Here is a 17,873-nt window from a genome sequence, read left to right on the forward strand (position 1 = left end):
ATCTAATTCAATGTTATTATAGTGAGCAAAATGAGTGTCATTCCCTAAAGCATCTGGCTCCTATTCAGAAACCTTAGACAATGCACACTTTTGTTGGAGAGAAAGACCAATATACTTACCCAGACTATTCTCTCCCTAGGAGAAATGAAGTAAGACAAAGATGTTGAAATGGAATATGGCATAGATTTAGTGCTGGAAGGGAATTTAGAGGCTATCAAATCTAAGCCCCTCATTTTACAGATGAAGAAACTTTGGGTTAGAGAGGTTAAGGGACTTCTCCGGAGTTACATAGTTAAACAAATGTCTAAGGGAGGATTTGAACTCAAGTATTGCCAACTTCACATGCAGAATTCTATACACTTTGCCACTTAGCTTCTAATAGCTACAGTGTCTGGATAGTTAGCTCAGATTACAAAAGGCTTCACTCCCAAATTGATGTTTCTAAAGCCTTCCCATCCAAGTTGCTTACACTATAGTCTTTTAGGCTGGTTCCCTTCTTGATAACACTGAGGCTAAGAAGTCCTCTGCATCTTTACTGGAGGTAAAGGGTTTAGTTTATACCTCTTCTTCATGAAAAAGAAATACAAAGTCTTTATTCCCTGGGCCATAAGATCATTGTGTTGCTCCCTAGTCCTTCCCCCATCTTGGCTTTCTTGGATCAGAAGTAATATAGGGAACCAGGATTTTTAAAAAGTACTGTATTGGGGGCAGCTAGGTGGTGCAGTGGATAAAGCACTGGCCCTGGAGTCAGGAGGACCTGAGTTCAAATCCGGTCTCAGACACTTAACACTTACTAGCTGTGTGACCCTGGGCAAGTCACTTAACCCTAATTGCCTCACTAAAAAAAAAAAAAAGTACTGTATTGGGGCCACATAACTCTGGCTAATAGCCAGGAACTCAAATTCCAACATTCCCTGGCAATACAGGATTTCATATTCTGAAACATGTCTCTCTCCTCCTCTATCACTGATGTTCACAAAATTCCCCTCTCACCTAGATGTCATATGTCAGTCCAGATATCCAGAAGTCCAAACTTACTACTTATATGACTTCAGATTTAACCTAGATGGGTCTCAGGTTTTTTCATGTTAAATAATAAAACTGCACAAGATGAACTCTAAGATACCTTAAAACGAAATCTTCTTTTGATAAATTGGACATTTCTGATGCCTCTTTGGAGGTGGTATCCTCCTTACTGGTGGCCAGTGAATCCAGATGAGTTTCTATGTCAAGATCTGATTCATTTTCTCTTATATTCTGTGAGATAAAATTCTTATAAAAATAATATAGAAGGGGCAGCTATGTGGTGCAGTGTATAGAGCATCGGCCCTGTCATCAGGAGCACCCGAGTTCCAGCCTCAGACAAATGACACTAGCTGTGTGACCCTGAGCAAGTTGCTTAACCCCAATTGCCTCACACACACACACAAAATATAACAATACAATGCTAAATGGGGGCAGGTAAGTGGTTCAGTGAATAGAATACCAGACCTGGAGTCAGGAAGACCTCTCTTCCTGCATCCAAATCTGGCCTCATACACTTACTAGCTGTGTAATCCTGAGAAAGTCACTTAATTCTGTTTGCCTTAGTTTCCTCACCTGTAAAATGAGCTGGAGAAAGAAATGGAAAACCACCCTAGCAATTTTGCCAAGAAAACTCCAAATGAGATCATGAAGAATCTTAAGTGAGTGGAAAAAAGACTGAACAATGCTAAATGAGAAGGCAGCAGGTAGCAAGGCTGTTTCTAAATACTCTCGAGATTATTGGTAATATTTTCAAGGTTATTGATTGATCTATCTACTACAAAGCTTCCCTCTTTTCTTTTTCTTTTTTTTTTTTTAGTGAGGCAATTGGGGTTAAGTGACTTGCCCAGGGTCACACAGCTAGTAAGTGTTAAGTATCTGAGGCCGGATTTGAACTCAGGTACTCCTGACTCCAGGGCCTGTGCTCTATCCCCTGCGCCACCTAGCTGCCCTGCTTCCCTCTTTTCTTGACTCTGTCTTTTGGTGCTTAAACTGGAAAGTTTAAGCGTTTAGATATCGTATGATATTGACTCTCAGAAGGCTGACACCTCAGAGGTCATTGGGCCCCAGTGCCTTGTTTAATGAAGTGAATAAAAGGGAAATGTGATCCAGGCATAGCAAAAAAAATCTCCATAGACACTGCTAGGTTCTGGGGATACAAACCAAAATAAAGAAAAAAGAAAAGGGGGCAGCTAGATGGCGCAGTGGATAGAGCTCCGGCCCTGGAGTCAGGAGTACCTGAGTTCAAATCCCGCCTCAGACACTTAACACTTACTAGCTGTGTGACCCTGGGCAAGTCACTTAACCCCAATTGCCTCACTAAAAAAAAAAAAAAAAGAAAAAAAAAAGAAAAAAAGAAAAGAAAAGAAAAGAAATGGACCCTGCCCTCAAGGATATTAGAAAAACAACACAGAGTCTTAGATTTAAAAACCCTCATAAGATCTAGTCCAATCCCCTCATTTGGAAAATAAGGAAATTGTGTCTCAAAGAGATAAGCAACTTACCTAAAGTTGAGTAAATAGTAAGTGGTAGAGGAAAGAATTGAACAAGTTCTTTTGATGCCAAAGGCCCTATTTTTCTACTGTACCACACTGCTCCTCTTCCTGTTGTTTGTCCTTCATTTTCAAAGACAACCAATGATATCACAGGGTGATGTCTTGATTCATCCAAGAATTGGATTTAAGTGAAGCAATCATCAACTCCATTTTCCCTTTCAGGGAGAGTCATCCAAGTCCAGTGGGCAAGATAGAAGTCAGAACAACTGGCAATGGCCCAGGATACAGTGCATAACCTTGGCATCTTTGATGTCTGACCAAGTTCTAAACCCTGCACAATGCCTGCTTCTGCCACCTTCATGACTGTTGGAACAAATTGAATTTATCCACCCATTCCTTGGGCTGGGGGCGGGGGGGGAGTTTTCACATGCTTGGGGTAGACATCCTCCTAAATCACCAACAGGTTTGAGGTCTGTTGGTTACCCTCAACCTGGTTTAGCCCATCTGCCAAGGCATTGAGGCAATATGGCGCAGTAGAATGAACAGTGAGCTTGGGAGTCCACAGACCCAAGTTCAAATGCCAGTCCTAACACTTACAACCTTTCTCATCCTGGGAAATTCACATCACTTCTCTTGATCTGTTTCCTCACATGTAAAATGAGGAGGTTGAATGAGGTGACTTATAAAATGTCTCACAGATCTATGATCTTCTAAAGATATACAAAACACAAAGTAAATACAGGGTAATTTTAGGGGGCAACAGGCACTAACAATTGGGGGAAATTAGAAAAGTTGTCATGTAGGAAGTGGTGCTTAATATAAATTTTGAAAAAAGCTGGGGGAATTCTAAGAAGTGTGAGGAGAAAATGCCTTAGGAAATCCAAGGAAAATCCAAGCATTAGGATAGTCTATGTAAAAGGCACAAATTGGAGGTTGAATGTCATCTATGAGAAACAGCACAAAGGGAACAATGTATAGAAACTTTAGAAAGGTATGATTCACTCTGGCTGTGAAGGGCTTTGAATTCCAAACAGAAGAGTTTGTATCTAGTCTGAGGCGAAATGGAACTTCTGGAGATGTGACCTCATAATCTGATTAATAAACTCAGCAGAATAATTTAGTTGTACCTAAGACAATACAAATGAAAATATTATTGAAGTGAAACTAAATGGAATAATTGAAAAGCCTATCATGGTCCTGAGGTGAAGAATGATATGCACTTTCCTCTTCTCAGAAGGGAACATTTCATGTATTAAATGAAGTAGGAAATGCATTGTTTGTGTTGTTGCTGAATTGTTTTACTTTGTTAATAGGGATAGTTCAAATGTGGAAGCCCGGGCAAAGAGGGTTCAGATTACTTGTAAATGACTCTGGTGCAAAAATTCATGGCCTAAATCAACATTTTATAAATGGATGACTGAATAGGTAGATAGCAGGGCACAGTGGAGATTCCCTTTAATTTTCAACTGAACATGTTTTTGTTAACCATGCTGGCAAGGTCAGTCACATCAAAAGCAAAGTACATTGAGGTTCATGCCTGACTATTTATTTTCAAGTGAATTAAAAAGAATGGAAGGGAATTTTGCAGAAATAGGTCCTTTTTATCTTCTCACAAAGCATAACATGGCTGCTGTTTGGGCTTAAAATGCTCACTTAGACAAATGGGATGAAACAATTTATAGCCTTTAGTGCTTTAAGGAACTTGATGAGAGGCAGCTAGGTGGTACAGTGGATAAAGCACCAGCCCTGGATTCAGGAGTACCTGAGTTCAAATCTGGCCTCCGACACTTGACACTTACTAGCTGTGTGACCCTGGGCAAGTCACTTAACCCTCATTGCCCTGAAAAAAAAAATACACCAGACTATTATTAATAAATTTATTACTCCAAACTATATTAACAAAGGAACTTGATGAGTTCCTGGTCCAATACTCTCATTTTACACTTAAGGAAACCCAAGGTCCAAGAAGACAGATGGCTTCCTCACTATCACATACAGTTATAAAGCTTCAAACACAAGAATGGAACCAGGGCTAGCTTCTAAATTCAATAATCTCCCCCTCTGTATTACATAAAAGTGATTTCTTCATGCAAAAATTGCCTTCCCCCTACTTTGAAGATTAAACATTTGTATGGAGACCACAAAAAATACAACCATACTTTGCTAGAGATGGAATTACACGTACTTCAATCCTACAGTTTTAAAGCTAAGGCAAGTAATATGGTTATTTGGTCAAGTTTACAATGTTATTTAGAAACAGACATTGGACCAAAGCCCCTTCTTCATTGGTAGTGACTTTCGCCTTACCCAGCTCTGGAGTTCTTCAAATTCCCCTATCACGGTGTTATCATTCCTCACAGAATTATACTTCATTTTACCCAATGGCTGTGCCATAGAATTCTAGTTAGTTCCTTTTGTTTTTTGGGGGTTTTTTTTTAGGTAATTCTAGGACCTCAATAGAAAGAGTATAAGAAACCTGCCTATAGGACAAACTTCATCATCAATCACAATCAGCTATTGTCACAATGTAAAAAGCTGGCTTAAATGATTTGAGAATATGCCCAAAGAAGTGGCACTCCAAAGACCTATTCTTCCATTTATATTTGGGGTAGGAAACCTCTGTTTTTCTGAATGGCCCAAAGATCATTCATTGGTGATATGACTGGGCATCTTGTTTCCTTTCTTAGTTTGTTCTATGCGTATACTGCCAGATTCTATTGATGTGTTGATATTGCTAAATTTATTATCTTTATTTTTAAAATTTCTTTGGTACCATGGATGGCTTGCTAGGAGATATTAGACACATATACACAGTAGTATATGTTTATGTGTACATATATTTCGGGAGGTATATACATGTATATATGTATGTACATATATGTGTATACATATAAATATACACATGAAGGCCATAAAAATGAAAGATATCTATTTTTTTTAAATAACATGAAAGTGGTTAAAGCACCAGCCCTGGATTCAGGAGTACCTGAGTTCAAATCCGGCCTCAGACACTTGACACTTACTAGCTGTGTGACCGTGGACAAGTCACTTAACCCCCATTGCCTAAAAAAACAAACAAAAAAAAAAACACGAAAGACTAAGCAGCTAGTGATATACAGAGTAGGGATGTGGCATTAGACTGGAAAATGAGAAGGAAGGAAGAAAACCCAGGGCTGGTTGGGAGTAGTAATTCATTTTCAAAGGGCTCTAAGGTATCTAGGAACCCAAATAACATTCAGGGCATTGTAGTAGTAGGATAAAGAGATAAGAATGCTAAGATAAATGGAGTTATTTAGTTTGGAGAAAAAAGACCTAGAAAGAACCTGATCATAGATTTCAAATCTTTGAAGAGCTGTTATATGCAAGAGAAATTAGGTTTGTTTTGATTGACTCCACTACAGGAGGACTCATAGGAAGTTGCAGAGAGACAGATTTAACTTGATGTGAAGAGAAATTTCCTGACAAGATTGATTGTGTTTTGTTTTACTGTCACCTTTTCTGAGATCATTATTGCTACATGCACTTTTTTTTTTTAGTTCACCTACAGCAGAAAAAATTTTGCTCTAATCCATTGTTGTTTGTGCTTCATTCTCAAAAAGGACCATGACATCAGAAAGTGATGTCATGACTTGTAGTCGTAGTCAGCCAGAGTTTCAGGAGGATGAAGATAAGGGACATATAGCCTGAGAGGTTGACACAGTGAAAGGGGAAAGGCTATGGAGACGCTACCGAGGAAGGGAGACAAAAGAAAAGGGGCTTTGGGGCTGGCAGTTAGAGAATGCTACAAGCACAGATAGAGAGAGGAGTGGAACAGTGAAAGGGAAGGGGAACTGACTGAGAGAAAGGAGACTGAGAAAGGGGAGAGCAGACAAGGACCGTGGCCAGCATACCCTCCGGGGAGAGATTTGAGGCAGCAGGAGAGAAAGTTTAAAAAGGTTTCAGGTCCTATAATTTTCATTTCTTTACCCTTATCTCTTACATTTATTCTCATAAATAAACCCATTTGCTTTAATTGAAGAAATTTAATTGCTTATCAATTTGGGAGAAGCAGTTGTGGGAATTTTTAAATAGCCCATACTAAATCAAAAGCAGTCAGATAGCCAGCCAAAAGTCCACACATTAGTTAACATTAGTTAAGTTAAATATTATTTTAACAAGGTATATCCAGGACCAATGAAATGAAGGTATTTTCTAAATTTCCTAATGAGGAGAGAGAAATGATAGGTAGGGATATAGGGGAATTAGTTCTAATCATACCCATTCAGAAAGTGGGGTAATTCTAATTTTCTTTAGTAGTATTGTTATCATCCTGGGATAGCACAGCCATAGTTAGACTGGTTTTCTCTAATCAGTTTTCTAGTTGGATATTAATTTTGAAGTCTGATGTAACAATTTGAAGATCTGACTATATATACAAAAAAGATTTCATTTCACCATTTAAAAATTGTTAGATTTTATGAAGGAATATTTACTTCAAAGATATAGCAATAATAAAAGTACCAACATTTCCCTCTAACACCTTGGGGTTATGTTGTTAACTTAGTTCCTTTATAATATTGGTCCCACAAAGCTCAGGTCCAGATGTGGTGAGACTATTGGGTGATTTATCATCTCAGCCATTACTTGCCTTGGTCCAGAGGTTGCTCCCTAAACAACAAATATGGAGGCCAAAGACAATGGCCCTTTCATGGCCTCAGAGGAGGGAAGAACCCAGGGCCTCTCTCTTTACTGCATTGTCTCTCATTGGACACTGGGAGCAAAGGAGTCACCAAGATCTTCCAACATTGTAGCTTAGAGAATGAGCCAAAGACAGAGAGCTGAGACTGACTAAATCTTTTGAAGATCTTCCAGTTTGTGCTATGTGGTCAATACTCTTCCTAACTACATGGTTAACAGACCAGAACTAGTTATAGAATGTCAACATATAATCGTCTTTCCTAAGTATTTCCGTTCCACATCATCATGACTCTCCTATAAACAGATTTCTCAGATTCTCTACATATGGTCCCACGCATAATACATATGTGCAAGCCTCCTTTTACACTTCTCCTTTAGAAGATCAACTAATAAGCAAGTATTTAAGTATTTGCTTTGTGGCAGGCCCTGTGCTATAGGTGATACAAAGAAGAAGATAAAACAGTCTCTGACATCAAGGAGCTTATGTTTCCATGGGAGAAAATAATTATATGTAAATATATATTATATCATATATCATAATTATGATATATGATATAATATATACTAATTGTGTGTGTGTGTGTGTGTGTGTAATGGTGAGAGATTTCACTCTAGCGCCAATGAACGTAATCAAAGAAGGCCAAGACAACCTGATTGAATCAATCAAAGGTAAAACCACATTCCACTAAATGCTAAAAAATTTGGGAGGTCTGAAGTGCTTTGATTAATGGTAAAAGACACATGTCATATACTAATTTTCTTATTGTAGATACACCTCTGTGTCTATGTAAGTCACTTTGTAATTTGCACATTTGAGGATCAAGCAGGTCCAGTCAATGTCAAATCCAGTGATGAAAGATTTCTGAGAGGAAATCATCTTGGAGGGTTGGGGAAGGAGGCAATTGAGTTTTTTTCTTTATCTCCTTTCTTCTCCCCCACCCATTTATCTTGTGAATTTTGGAAATTTGAAAGACCTAGAGTTTCCTTTAGCACCAGTAACAGTGTCTACAAGATCTGATAATAGCGTCCTCAGGATGGCTGATGACAGCATCTGGCCAGGAGCTGAGAAACAGCCTGGGAACAAAATAGACATGCTTAGGAAAGGCAACTTCAGAATGCTACAAGGGAACCAACTCTCACAGGCTATTAGAAAGTTCCCTAAGAGGAATTTCATGAGAACTCCACCAAGGGAGAAAGGAATTTTTAGTAAATAGGAGCTATGAGTTACATTTGTTCCATAAATTTGATCCCAGTGTCTCTAATGACTTTGTGTGTGCAAAGGAAGACCATGCCACCAGTTTGGGAGGACTGTTTCTATAATAACTGTACTAGTTATCCCTATTTAGTAAATACCTTTTCTAAAAGCATATTAGGCTTGGCTGATAGTTTACTGACTAAGAACACTTATAGGGGTTCTTATGTGATAATAACAGAAACCTTGTATGTGCATCCTTCATCCTATCCCATCTCATCTAGCAAATTGCTCATCTATCATACCTCCTTTCTGTTTTTCTTATTATCTTCATCATTTCTCTACCTATTGCTTCCTTTCCTGCTGACTTCAAACACACCCATATCTTCTCCCTCCTTAAAAGACTGACCTGATCCTATTATCCTAGATATCTCCTTTCCTTCTTGAGAGAATTTTTTAAGAAAGTTGTCTGTATCCTACCTCCAATTGCTATCTTCTTACTCTCTTCTAAATCCTCTGAAATCTAGATTCTGATAGTATTCAACTAAAACAAGTCACTGATGATCCTTTCTTTGTCAAATAAATGGTCCTTTCTCATTCCTCATCCTTCTCGACCTTTCTGTAGCCTTTGACCTTGTCAGTCATCATCTTCTTCTATTTCTTCTCTAGTTTTCATGGTTTTTCTCCTACTGTCCAACTTTTCCTTTACTGGTTCAACATCCATATCATGGCTACTGTCCTGTGTGTATACACCTGAAGGCCCTGTCCTTCAAGCCTCTAAATCAGGAGTTCTTAACTTTTTTGTGTGTTTTGGCTGCCTTTGGCAGACTGATAAAGTCTAGGGAACCCTTATCAGAATTTTGTTTTTAAAGATATAAAATAAAATTAATTGGATTAAGGAAGAAAGAAAGGAAAGAGAGGGAGAGAGGGAGGGAAAAGAAGGAAGGAAGGAAGTGTGTAATTAAAAATTCTAAATGTGGATTCTAATCTGTCCCCCCCCCAGTTTTGGAGGGAAACTGACTAAAATCACTGATAAATGAGTTTAGGGTTTTTTTAAGGGTTTATTGAAAGATAGTAAAAGAAAGAGAAAGATTGAGAATAGATTTCTTATCGCCTGAAATACTCGCCTACCTAAACCTCCCACTTCTGAAGTCCTCTGCCACCATGCTGATGTCTCACACCAAAAGAGAGAGAACTCTCCTGCCAGAGTCCTTTTCCTCCTTCATGTTCCCCTCCCAGAGATGGGAGGCTCTTCAAGCAGATTGGCTGGCGTCATTCAAATTCATTGGTTCACTGCACCGGAAGGTGATCTCAATATAAAGTTCAAAGTTTTTAGCTTCTGAGAACAATACCCTCTTAAGTACCCTCTTAAGTACCAGCCAGATGTACTTAAAATCTAGTTAACTGGAAGTAAGACAATCAGTCAGTCACCTTATCCAATTCAATCAGTTTAAATCAATCTCCAGGTGGGCCCCTGAGTATCTGCTAAATCTCCTCATCTACCACATTCCATTATCTTGACACGGAAGGAAGGAAGGAAGGAAGGAAGGAAGGAAGGAAGGAAGGAAGGAAGGAAGGAAGGAAGGAAGGAAGGAAGGAAGGAAGGAAGGAAGGAAGGAATTCATTAAGAGTTTATGATATGCCAGATACTATACTAAGCACCTTACAAATATTAACTCATTTGATCCTCTCAACAAAAACATTGGGAGATGGATGTTATTATTAGACCCATTTTATAGTTGAGTAAACTGATTCTGACAGTTGTTAAGTGACTTGCCAGGGGCTGGATATGAACACAAATCTTTGTAAGTGTTATATCCACTGTGCCAATTAGCTGCTTCTAGATAGAAACCAATTGTACATAAATATTTAACAAAATATTTTTTGTTTAAATAGTTCATAGAGGGGCAGCTAGGTGGTGCAGTGAATAGAGCACTGGCCCTGGAGTCAGGAGTACCTGAGTTCAAATCCGGCCTCAGACACATAACACTTACTAGCTGTGTGACCCTGAGCAAGTCACTTAACCCCAATTGCCTCACTAAAAAAACAAAAACAAAAACAAAAATAGTTCATAGAACTCAGATTAAGTCAACTATGGGGACCTTTGAATTATCTCAGATGATTTTTTTTCAGATTCCCTGGGTTCAATTATCATCTCTAGGTAGTTTCTATTCCTGTTGTGGAGTCTCTATTCCTAGATTTGTATATCCAGCCCTAACCTCCATTCTAATCTTTGGTTCTACATTTAATAACCTTTTATACAACTGAAATCTTATATCCTGTAGGCATCTTAAAGTCTCTATATTCAAAAAGAAAAAAGGAACCTATTATTTTTTTTACCAAACCTCTCCCCACTTCCAAAAGTTCCTGTAACTGTGGAAGGCATTACCACCCTCCCAATCACCATGGCTTCCAACCTCAAAGTCGTGCTGGTTTCATCAATCAATGCACATGCCCAATCTTTCCAACCATTATCCTTTTTTACCTTCACAACGTCTTATATATGTCACCTCAACACCCCCACAGCTACCACTTTTGTGGAGTTTTCATCACTTTACTCTTAGATTATTATTATTGGTTTAATGGTTTCCCTTTATCAAATCTCTCTCCATTCTGATCTATCCTCTACTAAGCTGCCAAAGTGATTTCCTAAAACCACAGGTCTGAACACATCATGCCTCTACTTAACAAATAAGAGTAGGGGCAGGTAGGTGGTACAGTAGATAAAGCACAGGCCCTGGATTCAGGGGGACCTGAGTCCAAATCTGGCCTCAGACACTTGACACACTAGCTGTGTGACCTTGGGTTAGTCACTTAACCCGCATTGTCCCAGAAAAAATAAAACAACAAAAAAAATAAGTGGCGCTTATTACCACCACTCATTCTCACTCTCAGAGTGAGAGGTAGCACCCTTAGAGACCTGCTTTTCGTCGATGATGCCACACTTGCCTGTCACTCAGAGCATGAATTGCGGACCTTGATGGATCACTTCTCCCAAGCTTACACGGACTTTGGCCTAACCATAAATCTTAAAAAGATGAAAGTCATGTGTCAGAGTGCTATGTTGCCTCTACTAATACACATCGGTAGCTATCAGTTGGATGTCATAAGCCAATTCTTGTATCTTGGCTCTATTGTCAGTGACAATTTGTCACTTGATTCTGAGATCAATCAGAGGATTGGGAAAGCTACTTCAACTATGGCTAAGCTTGCCAAGCATGTCTGAGTAAACAGTAAACTGACAAGATGAACCAAATTTGCTGTCTATAGATCATGCATCCTGAGTACTTTACTGTATGGCAGCAAAATATGGACTATGTATACTAGACAAGAGAAGAAGCTTAACAGCTTCCACATGCACTGCCTTGGGCACATCCTTGGCATATCTTGGTCAGATAGGATCACCAACACAAAAGTGCTCCAACTCGAGCAACGTCTGAGCATCTACATGCTATGGAAACAAAGGGAATGGATCAGAGGTGAGTGTGTTGGTCTCTGGCCCTACCATTTCAAAGGAAAACCACATCAGAGGTTGACAGAAGAAGAGAACAGAAGCAAAAGAAAAAGAAAAGGGAAAAGGTAAGAAAGTATCACAGGGCATAGATATTTCTAAAATCCATCAAAGATGGGTTAGAGCATAGAGCTTAGAGGGCATCTAGTCCAAGGCTCATATTTGATAGATGAGAAAACTGAAATGGATTGGTTGTCATTTATGCAAGTGGCATTGCTGGGATTTGAACTCATGACTTTTCCCGCAGGATTCCTTTTTAGTCCCCCACACTCCTACTGCATGGCAGTCTGCCCCAAGATCCTTTCTCTGCCCTAAGGCCAAAAGAGTCAGGGCTCTCTCATTTTTAGTGGTTTGTTTCATATATCAATTGTCCTTCACAGAAAATTTTGTGAGACCAGAGATTTACCCAGACTTTTTTTTTTAAATGTTTAGAGACACTAGGGGGAAAAAACAAAACTAGGTGGATCAGTGGATAGAATGCAGGAATTAAGAAACAGGAAGACTTGTGATTGATGGCTGCCTCATACATTTTCAAGCTGTGTTACTGTGGGCAGGGAATTTAATTTCTCAGCCTCAGTTTCCCCTTCTGTAAAATGAAGATTATAGCATCTATTTCAGGGTTGTGAGGTTTGAGATAACATATGTAAAGTTCTTAGCAAATGTTAATTTGATGTGTAAGTGCTCACTATTATTCTTTAAATGTACAAATATATATGCATGCATATATAAAATAATGAAATCCATAAAAGAAACAAAATTTCTATGTATAGATGTGTATATATTGCCAAGTCAAGTTGATAGATTTCCTATAGACTAAAAAGCAATCTTTCTAATAATGACTGGAAAAAAGTTTGTCTTCTCAGTTCACACCTCACACAATAGGGATTCCATCTTGGAGGTTTTGAGGGGATGGGGATTTCTTTGGTTGACTTTCCAGGTGCTTTGGGCATTAACTGTTAACAGATACCATGGGAGAGAGCACTGGAATAAAAGCGAACCTTTGAGCTGCGTGATCACATAACATCTCTCTCCTCTTGACAAAGATAAGCTCCTCAAAGGTAAAGAACTAGAAGGTCGAAGAGAAATTTTATTAAATAAGCAGTTAAGGCATTCACATGTGTCATAGAGATCTTTAGAAGATTTGCCCAGACTATTAATTAATTGCTTTGAAATTAGTTGCAAAAGTGTTTCTGAATGAGATAGCTATCTTCTGAATAAGCATGAGAAGATTTGTAATTCATAGTATCAATGGAAAAGTTCATAATTAATTAAAGATAGCAACTGGTAGATTTCTTAAGGTATTAGTTCGATGCATCTTTTATCTTAAGGAAAGAATTATAGATTTCAATAACACCAAAAATACACAAGCTAATGAAAATTCTGCAAGGTTCAGAGACCAGAATCATGAGCAGCAACAATGGGTTCCAGCCTGCAGCAGTGCAGCTCTGTTATGAGAATATCAATGGGTCCTGCATTCAGACTCCCTACTCCCTGGGACCCCAAATCATCCTCTACATGGCCTTTGGCTCTGGGGCTGTACTGGCAGTATTTGGAAACTTCCTGGTAATGATTTCTATCTTTCACTTCAAGCAGCTGCACTCTCCAGCCAATTTTCTCATTGCCTCCTTGGCTTATGCTGACTTTTTGGTGGGAGCCACTGTGATGCCCTTCAGCATGGTGAGGTCGGTGGAGAGTTGTTGGTATTTTGGGAAGAGATATTGTAAAGTTCACTGTTATTTTGATGGATCATTTTGTTATTCTTCCATTTTTCACTTGTGCTTCATCTCCATTGATAGATACATTGCTGTCACTGACCCTCTGATCTATCCAACCAAAGTCACTTTGAATGTTTCCTTAGTGTGCATCACAGTCTCATGGCTTCTTGCTATTACTTACGTCTTTTCAATTCTTTCCACTGGTGTCAATGACGATGGGCTGGAGGAATTAGTAAGTGCCCTCAAGTGTGTGGGAGGCTGTCAGACTGCTATGAATCAAACCTGGTCATTGGTAGGTTTTCTATTGTTCTTCATCCCCACTCTGGTTATGGTTATTCTTTACTTTAAGATTTTTCTAATAGCTAAACAACAGGCTAGAAGGATTGAAAACACAAGTAGCAAAGGGGAATCTTCATCCTCAGATAGTTACAAAGCCAGAGTGTCCAAGAGGGAGAGAAAAGCAGCAAAAACACTGGGCATTGCTGTGATTGCATTTGTAATTTCATGGTTCCCCTATTTTGTTGAAACAATAATTGATGCTTTCCTAGGCTTCATCACCCCAACATATATTTATGAAATTTTAGTTTGGTTTGCCTATTATAATTCAGCCATGAACCCTCTGATTTATGCTTTCTTTTACCCTTGGTTTAGAAGAGCTGTTAAACTGATTGTCACTGGGAAAGTCTTCAGAGGTCACACTTCAACAATAGATTTGTTTTCTGAACAGGCAAAGGCTTCCAATGGAAGAAGTTAAAATTTACTTGAAAGAAATCTATTGGGGCAGCTAGGTGGCGCAGTGGATAGAGCACCGGCCCTGGATTCAGGAGTACCTGAGTTCAAATCCAGCCTCAGACACTTAACACTTACTAGCTGTGTGACCTTGGGCAAGTCACTTAACCCCAATTGCCTCACTAAAAAAAAAAAAAAAAAAGAAAGAAATCTATTATCAAACAGTGGAAAAACCTAAGATGAAGGACTTTTTTAATATGTAAAAAATTTGTTGCTCTTTACATGAGACACAAACCTCCAATTTCAGTTCAATAAATTCATTTGGTAAAATGCATTTGCCAAATAAAATTACAAGGTTTCAAAGCTTCCCACCAGTGCCTGCCTCTTCTCATTTGGTATCTTTTCTGTCTTAGTTTCTCTGAAATACTGAAGTATAGCTCACACCTCCAATAACCTGGGCTCCCTTGGTTCTTTTTTTCTTTTCTTTTCTTATTTCATAGCACTTTTCATTCTAATCCCTTTCCTGGGTTAGCATTTCAAATGAAGTAGAAAAGTTTCTCATTCTCTCTGTCTCTCTTTCTCTCTCTCTCTCTCTCTCTCTCTCTCTCTCTCTCTCTCTCTCTCTCTCTCTCTCTGTATGTCTGTCTGCCTTTCTCCCCCTTCATTATTACCAACCCATTCAATATAGCTTCATTCTGGATCTAAGAACTTTGTATCTTTTTCCCCTACTGTTTTAAAGACTGAAGTGAGATATAGCTCACACCTCATGCATGGGTTCCCTTGGTTCTTTTTTTTTTCTTTTCTTTTCTTATTTCATAGCACTTTTCATTCTAATCCCTTTCTTGGGTTAGCATCTCAAATGAAGGAGGAAAAAAATCACCTGTTTTAAGTGTTTTTTTAAACTTTCCTCATGATTCTTTGTTGTTTTAAAAAAATGTATCTGTGGGGCAGCTAGATGGTGCAGTGGATAGAGCACCGGCCCTGGAGTCAGGAGTACCTGAGTTCAAATCCGGCCTCAGACACTTGACATTTACTAGCTGTGTGACCCTGGGCAAGTCACTAAACCCCTGTTGCCCTGCAACAAAAAAATTCACAAATTATATGTAAAAACAATTTTTAACATTTGTTTCATTTCTATTAATTTACTAACACAAATAACAATTCCAAATTAGCAAGTAAAACAGGTTTTGATTAGCTTTCATAATTATTTGATCATTCCATTAATCTAATAGACAATTTCTACAATCTGACAGGTACAATAATTCCTGTTCAGTTAATTCTGCACTTCCCCAATTGATAAATGGCCAAAGAATATGAATGGGAAGTTTTCTGATGAAGAAATCAAAATCATTTACAGTCACGTGAAAAAATGTTCTAAATCACTGATTAAAGAAATGCAAATTAAAACAACTTTGAGATATCATTTTATACTTATCAGGTTGGCTAAAATCATTGAAAGAGAAAGTGACAAATATTGGAGGGGATTTGGAAAAATTGGGACCCTAATTCATTGTTGGTGGAACTGTGAACTGATCCAACCATTTTGGAGAGCAAACTGGAATTATGTTCAAAGAGCTATCAAACTATTTACCCATCAATACCATCACTGGGTCTATTTCCAAAGATGATTAAGGGAAAAGGAAAAGAACCTCTATGTTCTAAAATATTTATAGCAGCTCTTCTTGTGGCAAAGAACTGGAAATTGTGGGTATGACCATCATTTGGGGAATGGCTAAACAAGTTGTGGTATGTGATTGTGATGGAATACTACTATGCTATAAGAAATGATGAGCTTGATGATCTTACAAAAATATGGATAGACTTGCTATTCACCCAGTGAAGAGTGAAATGAGGAGAACCAAGAAAATGTTTTTTACAGTAACAGCAATATTGTTTTAAGGACAACTTTGAGAGCTAAGTCATTTTGACTATTATAAATACTCAAATTAACTACAAAGGGCCTATGAAGGAAGACACTAAAGAATTGATAACTATAAGTATGGATAGAATGATTTCACATACACACACATATTTGTGTCTAATGGTTGCCATCTCTAGGGTGGAGGGAGGGGAAAGGGAAAAAAGAAAGTTACATAATAACTTTATTATATATTTAAAATGAATAGCAAATTATATATCTCTTTGGTTATTTACCTGTGGGGGATAGATTGGAATTGGTTAACAAAATATAGCATGATTACTGGACCTGAGGAATGACCTCAGGGTCGACTCCAAGGCTGTGGCCAGGATACAAAAATTAACAAACACATAAATCAAATAGAACACACTGAACAATGTGTTTTGGTTAAAACTAGCCATTCCCTGTAAAGAACATTTTGTTCTTGTATTCATCATTGTGAAAGTCCTAATGTTACACTGTTTGAGTTTGTTCCACTGGATGGACACACTGACCAGCTGCATTTGATCTCTCTGTATATATTCTGAGCACCCTGTGATTAAACTTTGTCTCTCGTGAATGACTGGAGATGCCTACTCTTCTCATTTGTGACTCCAGCATTTACCTTCATCATAATATCATTGACATCATATTGGATATAACCAGTCCAAAATATAGTGATGAATTCTTCCATTTTCTTGGGAACAATCATGTTATACTTGCCAACTGGTAACATGGTTTCTAGCTTCTTCAAGGTAGCATATTAGAAGGGAAGTTGATTTCATACATAGATGATCTGCTTTCAAATCTTCATCTCCTCCTTACTTCCTACCTTGAAGTTAACCTCCCTGGGCCTTAGTTTCTTAATCCATCAATGATCAATTCTCACCTAAGGTTACTTCCCAAACCTATTTCACAATCCTTTGACTACCTTAATCTTGTCCTGGTTGACTTGGCATTGTGGCACCTCTTGGGAGATGCTTCCATCCTTTAGTATCCACTGAATCATACTGAATTACAACTTCAAAATCCATTCTAGTTTCTCCTCTATTCCTTGATTTAAAATCCTTGCAAGATAGATAGATAGATAGATACATAAAAAGATAGATAGATTGATAGATCCATAGATAGATACATAGATACAGATAGATACATAGATAGATAGATAGACTGATAGATAGATACATAGATCCATAAATAGATACATATATACATACATAGATCCATAAATAGATAGATAGATTGATAGATACATAGATAGATACATAAATAGATAGATTGATAGATACATAGATACATAGATAGATAGATAGATAAATAGATAGATACATAGATTGACTGATAGATGGGTGAGAGAGATGATAGGTAAATAGACAAAAGAAAGAATGGATAAATGAATAAATTATTAAATAATAATGAATAAATAAATAAATGGTCTGGATATTCAATCCTAATTGACATGGGAGAAGTAAGGAAAGTTATTTCTAAATGACATTGAGATGATTTCTGAACACCATCTGATGAGTCAGAACTAAAACTGAACTGGGTTTTCCTTTCTCCTCTTCTGTTTTTTCCCTCATTCTTGACTTTCATTGTTTAATTTCCATAAAATTTAATCATTTATCTGACACAT

General features: G+C 38.0%; 1 protein-coding gene across 1 annotated transcript; it reads left to right on the plus strand.

Moving 5' to 3' along the window:
* The first annotated feature begins 13,255 nt into the window (after window positions 1-13,255).
* Window positions 13,256-14,368, plus strand: LOC122755136 (trace amine-associated receptor 8b-like). Its single transcript, XM_044003486.1, has one exon. It carries the CDS (start codon window positions 13,271-13,273, stop codon window positions 14,366-14,368), a length of 1,098 nt encoding a protein of 365 aa, XP_043859421.1. The 5' UTR covers window positions 13,256-13,270.
* The last annotated feature ends 3,505 nt before the right edge of the window (window positions 14,369-17,873 follow it).

The sequence above is a fragment of the Dromiciops gliroides genome, chromosome 4 (genome assembly GCF_019393635.1).
Source record: "Dromiciops gliroides isolate mDroGli1 chromosome 4, mDroGli1.pri, whole genome shotgun sequence".
In the NCBI taxonomy this organism is placed as follows: domain Eukaryota; kingdom Metazoa; phylum Chordata; class Mammalia; order Microbiotheria; family Microbiotheriidae; genus Dromiciops; species Dromiciops gliroides.